The 5,958-nt window shown below is 44.2% G+C and overlaps 1 protein-coding gene across 1 annotated transcript; it reads left to right on the top strand.

The window, feature by feature from the left end:
- The first annotated feature begins 641 nt into the window (after nucleotides 1-641).
- Nucleotides 642-1,358, top strand: LOC129494563 (proteasome subunit alpha type-1-like). The gene has a single exon (XM_055301491.1). It carries the CDS (start codon nucleotides 642-644, stop codon nucleotides 1,356-1,358), a length of 717 nt encoding a protein of 238 aa, XP_055157466.1.
- Nucleotides 1,359-5,958: the final 4,600 nt, after the last annotated feature.

Below are 5,958 nucleotides of genomic sequence, written 5' to 3'. Positions count from 1 at the left end.
TCAGTTATCCTCCTGATCACATAGGACCGGCCACCCTGGGGAAGACGCCAGCACAGGGTGCCCTATGGTATAAGGACATAACCATGGTGGAGAATAAATACGTGTTATTTTAAGACATTTAATGTGTGGTGATTTGTTACAGCAGCAGCAGTAGAAAACAAACACAAGGGGTGCCTGGTTGGCTCCTTTGGTTGAACATCTGACTTTTGATTTTGGCTCTAGTCGTGATCTCAGGGTCGTGAGATCGAACCCCACATCGGGCTCCACACTCAGGAGGCTGCTTGCCCCTCTCCCTCTGCTCCTCACCCTGCTCTCTCTCTCTCTCTCTTTCTCTAAAATAAGTAAATAAATGAGATTTTTTTTTTAAGAAAATGAACCCAAACCCAAAATAAGTAAGTAAATGAGATATTTTTTTTTAAAAGAAAATGAACCCAAACTGGAAGCAATGTAATGATCCAACAGTAGAGGATTGTCTGATAGAATCTTGTTTTTGTAAAGAAATGACAGAGACGGTTCCTGAATCTGCACCTCTGCAGGAGGCCGCAGCCAGACCAGCGCTGGAAAGCATGTTTTGCAACTAGTGTGACATTGATGCCACTTTTTGGAGCCCTCAGGGCAGGACGCATCAAAGTGAGGATGTGATGGGAACTGTCAAACAAGGCTCAGCCACAGTTGGTCTGAAATCAAAAACCCATGCAGTGTTGGTTGCATTGAAGAGAGCACAGTCAGAGCTTGCGGCCCATCAGAAGAAAATTCTCCATGTTGATAACCATATTGGTATCTCAGTTGCGGGACTTACTGCTGTTGCTAGACCGTTATGTAATTTTATGCACCAGGAGTGTTTGGATTCCAGATTTGTATTTGACAGACCTCTTCCTGTGTCTCGTCTTGTATCTCTAATTGGAAGCAAGACCCAGATACCGACACGACGATATGGCCGGAGACCATATGGTGTTGGCCTGCTTATTGCTGGTTATGAGGATACGGGCTCTCACATTTTGCAAATCTGTCCATCTGCCAACTATTTTGACTGTAGAGCCATGTCCATTGGAGCCCGTTCTCAATCAGCTCATACTTACTTGGAGAGACATATGTCTGGGTTTATGGAATGCAATATGAATGAACTGGTTAAACATGGTCTGCGTGCCTTACGAGAGACACTTCCTGCAGAACAGGACTTAACTACAAAGAATGTTTCCTTTGGAATTGTTGCTAAAGAATTGGGGTTTATGACTGATGATGAGGGTGATGTATCTCCATTCCTCCAAGGTCTTGAAGAAAGGCCACAGAGAAAAGCACAGCCTGCTCAACCTGCTGATACCCCTGCAGAAAAGGCTGATGAACCAATGCAACATTAAGTCACAAACCAGTCTATATGTGTATTATTAAATACGTAAGAATGCAGGAGTCCATACTGATGACAATAATCTATACTTTGAACCAAAAGATTCAGTGTGGTCTTATGGTATGTTTTAGGAATCAGTCCAGAGGTGTTATTCCCAAACAACTTGTCTGAAACCATATGATGGTGTGCATTTTTCTTTGAGAGGGTCTATATAATCAATTCCTAGAAAGTATAGTTTTCTGTACTAATGTTTTTATATGAAGAACATAGTGTCGTTGTGGTTTTGAAGACAACTATGAGATAAAATGGTTTCACCTGAAAAAAAAATGACAGAGATTTATGGGACAGAGTGTAGTGCTATGGTTACAAGTTTGGCCTCTGGAGGTAAACAGATCTACAGGTCCGATCCCGGTCTCACACTTCCCAGCTGTGTGATCCTGGGCAAGGGACTTACCCTCTCTCAGCCTCGATTTCTTTATCTGTAAATCCCATATTCTCATATTTTTGTGCCTGCTCCATAGTAACCACCCACTAAGTGGTAATATCTATCATTATTATTATACAAAAGAACCTATAGCAATGTGACAGTCATTTTGGGGTGAGGATGACTTCATTTTCCTTGTCCTTGATTTCTGATTTTTCCAAAATTTCCTTTGGAATAAGAGAAAAAGCAATAGCGCATGAATTGAAACAGTGAAAGAATATGAAAATGTTTAATAGAATTTTTAAAATGTCTGATAATTTTTTTTTAAGACACACTTATTCAGCGTCATGATCAAACTATTACATTTAGCAATCAACAGCATGGGTGCAAAAAAAATCTACATTAAAACCCTTTGTTGGAATGCTTTACACTTTCCACAGAACAGAAACTAAACTAACCTGTTACACAATTAGTCACAAATACAGTCCTCAAGTTTTTTGCCCATACACCTGAGTATTGTCTAAAACATGTCTTCTTTGTAGCAGCTAGGCCCTGTCACCACTGTGCTTGGCTGGGTTCACAAATCTGTTGTAACCTGTAGCTTCCCTGTCACTTCTCTGGCTCTCCCTCCTGCTAAGCTTTGTTTCCTGGCAGTAATTAAAACCTTCTGCCACTGCCATAGCTGCTGCTGCTGCTGGAACCGCCATAGCCACCTTGGTTTCGTGGTTTGGCAAAGTATTGGCCTCCACCACCATAGGGGCCAGAGCTTCTACCCCCAAAATTTCCTCCTTTCACGGGTCCAAAATTTGAGGATTGATTGTTGTAATTGCCAAAAACGTTATAGCTTCCGCCACCTCCAAAGTTGCTTCCATCATTACCAAATCCGTTATAGCCATCCCCACTGCCACCGTATCCACCACCACCTCGACTGCCACCGAAGCCACCTCGACCACTGAAGTTCCCTCCATGACCAAAGTTGTCATTCCCACCAAAACCACCTCCACTACCACCACCAAAGTTTCCAGAACCACTTTGGCCTCTTTGGCTGGACAAAGCACTAGCCGTCTCTTGCTTCGATAGGGCTTTCCTTACTTCACAGTTGTGGCCATTCACAGTGTGGTATTTTTGAATGACAATCTTGTCTACAGAGTCATGGTTGTCAAAGGTCACGAAAGCAAAACCTCTCTTTTTGCCACTCTTTTGACTCGGTCAGTCATGATCTCAATCATTTCCATTTTCCCATACTGTTCAAAATAATCTCTTAGATGATGTTCTTCAGTGTCTTCCTTAATGCCACCAACAAAAATCTACTTGCAAATAAATGTTTTCCAATGCTAGTTCGTTTAAATTATTTTTTTAAGTGTACAACACAGGGACACCTGGGTGGCTCAGCGGTTGAGCACCTGCCCCTGGCTCAGGGCATGATCCGCAGTCTCAGGGTCGAGTCCCATGTCGGGCTCCCTGCCTGGAGCCTGCTTCTCCCTCTGCCTACGTCTCTGCCTTTCTCTCTCGGTGTCTTTCATGAATAAATAAAATCTTTAAAAAAAATTTACAACACATGTGCTATTTTCCATTGAACTCCTTTTCCCACATGGTTTGTTCTCAAGATGTTGCCGTGGAAGGGACCCTAGTGAGGGCACATGGGATTGGGAGAAATGCATAGGGTACCGGAAGCCAGGTCTTCCGAGAACGCAGGGTCCAACAAGAGCATCTTGGGACAGAGGACAAGTGGGCTCTTGCTTGATACTAGACTCTGGGAGGAAAAAAAAAAAATCAATGTTCAATTGTGATTTTAAGGAGATTATGTTTACTTATGAAAGTCATTAGTTGTGGGTATTTCTTTGCAAATGGCTTGGAACCGTGTCTTTGCTTAGCTATGCAAATGTTAGCAGGTAAAGCGGATTTTATTTTTAATATGAATTCACCAAATATATCGAGTGCCCGCCATGTGCCCAGTAGACTGGAGAATGGATTTGGGCAGGTAGTAGTGAATGGATGGTGAGTAGATGAAGAAAAATGGATCTATCAAGGTCACCAATTTCAATGAGCTCATTATCTACTTTAACACTTCCCCATATTTGCTCTATCTTGCTTTCTACTTCTTTTAAAATTGTTTTGCAAAGCCATTTGAAAGTAATTTCCAAACGTCATGACTCCTTATCCCTACCTACTTCAGCATAAATCTCCTAAAGATAAGAACATAGTCCTGTATATATTGTTATTACTAAGAAAATCAATAAAAATTTTATGTATATTATTAAGTCTGTATCCAAATCTCTCTCTCTCTCTTTTCTCTCTCTCTCTTTTTTTTAAACCTGTTTTGTTGGGCAGCCCGAGTGGCTCAGTGGTTTAGCGCCGCCTTCGGCCCAGGGCGGGATCCTGGAGACCCAGGATCAAGTCCCATGTCAGGCTTCCTGCCTCGGCCTTTCTCTCTCTCTCTCTCATGAATAAATAAATAAAATCTTCTCTTTTTTTTAAAGCTGTTTTGTTATAATCTGCATTAATGCTGTTTTTACTTGCCTGGAGTGCAAATGACCTTTGCTCAGTGTAGCCAATGGCACTGTGTTCTTCCATAGCACTGGCCTGCATTGCAGAGTCCTGTTTGAAAGAAGTCACAGGCTCTGCAGGGCTTGCCTTTATGTGACAACAAATACCATGTGTTGTGAGAAAAGCTGGCCCCTTTGGACTACCTTTTCCAACTGTACTGGGAAGAGCATAGGCTCTCATCCCAGAGCGAAGGCTCAGAGACATACTTTGCCCAGTGTCACCTCCTAGAAAGTGGCAGAGGAGAGACTCAAGATCTGTGTTGTCTAACTAAAAAGCTAGAGCTCTGCCCCCTGCCCTTCTGCCGTGCACAGGGCCACTGGAGTGAACAGCTCTGATACCTAAGCAGGAAGTAGACCCTGCTTAGTGGAGGCGATGTCTGTACGATGGCGATTCTTCTCACAGCATTCCACAGAAACCATGACAGGAGCTTCCAGAAAACAAGATCTCTGCCAGCTCTAGAACAACTCCCCCTGAAAACCTGTCTGCTGTCTTAGCTCAGGCTGCCATAACGAAACACCAAAGATGGGGGGCTCAGACTATAGCCATCTAGTCTTTCAGAGCTCTGGTGGCTGGAAGTCCATGGCCAAGGGGCCATCAGGGTTGAGACTTTTCTTTTTGGCTTATAGACATCTACCGTATCATTGTGTCCTCACATGGCCTTTCTTCTGTGTGCACTAGAAGGAGAGAGAGAGAGAGAGAGAGAGAGAGAGAGAGAGAGAGAGAATATGCTGTTGTGTCTTTACCTCTTCTGAGAAGGACCCAGTCCTTATTGGATTAGAGCCTATTACACACTCACTTAACCTCAATTACCTCCTTATTACCTCCTCCTCCAAATACAGTTACAGCGTAGGGCCTTGGCATGTGGATTTTGGGGAATACAATGCAGTCCATTATACTTGTTCAGTGATTTTACTAAAAACAAATATTTTGGTCCCGTCTACGTTGGGTTTAGCACTGTGTAGTTGGATCATCCATAACCTAGATCCTTCCTTCTCTTCGATAGTGATCCCCATCTTAACTGGGTTTCCTTGGCTTGTCCCATAGACCCAGTGAAAGGAAATGCCAATTTATCAACAACTTGGAGAAAAACCCAGCTCAGTCCTCACTCAGACTCATCCTGAAGTCTTGCCCTCACACCCTCCTGCTGTAGAAACTGAAAATGCGGGCAAGTGGGTGGCTCAGTTGGTTAAGCGTCTGCCTTCAGCTCAGGTCATGATCCCGGGGTCGAGCCCTGCATCGGGCTTGCTGTTCAGGGGGCAGTCTGCTTCTCCCTCTCCCTCTACCTGCTGCTTCCACCCCCAGGCCCTTTCCTCCTCTCAAATAAATTAACAACTAAAATCGTAAAAAGAAACTGAAAATGCCAAATACTCGCTGCCATGTCTCCTTCCTACAGAGCAGGACCATGACCTGGGCTTGGCCAAACCTGACTCATGCCCCTGATTTGAATTGCAAACTACTTGCAGAAGCCATTCTGGCAAGATATTGGTGGCAGCTGCACCCACTTCCCAGGTGGCAGATTGGGTGGCTGCATCCGAGGCTGTGCCATCCCAGGGCAGACCATGCGACGTGGAGCATAAGCGACTGCAGGTGGGTTCCTGGCATCAGCAGTGGGGTCTCTCCAGGGCCGGTTCTGCATGCCCAC

The sequence above is a fragment of the Nyctereutes procyonoides genome, unplaced genomic scaffold, assembly GCF_905146905.1.
Source record: "Nyctereutes procyonoides isolate TBG_1078 unplaced genomic scaffold, NYPRO_anot_genome, whole genome shotgun sequence".
NCBI lineage: Eukaryota > Metazoa > Chordata > Mammalia > Carnivora > Canidae > Nyctereutes > Nyctereutes procyonoides.
Note: the sequence above shows the minus strand (reverse complement) of the source record. Positions and strands in the feature narration are given on the sequence as shown.

Excerpts from the sequence above, each read along its gene's own strand:
- LOC129494563 (XM_055301491.1), top strand. The coding sequence starts at position 642 with ATGGGAACTGTCAAACAAGGCTCAGCCACAGTTGGTCTGAAATCAAAA.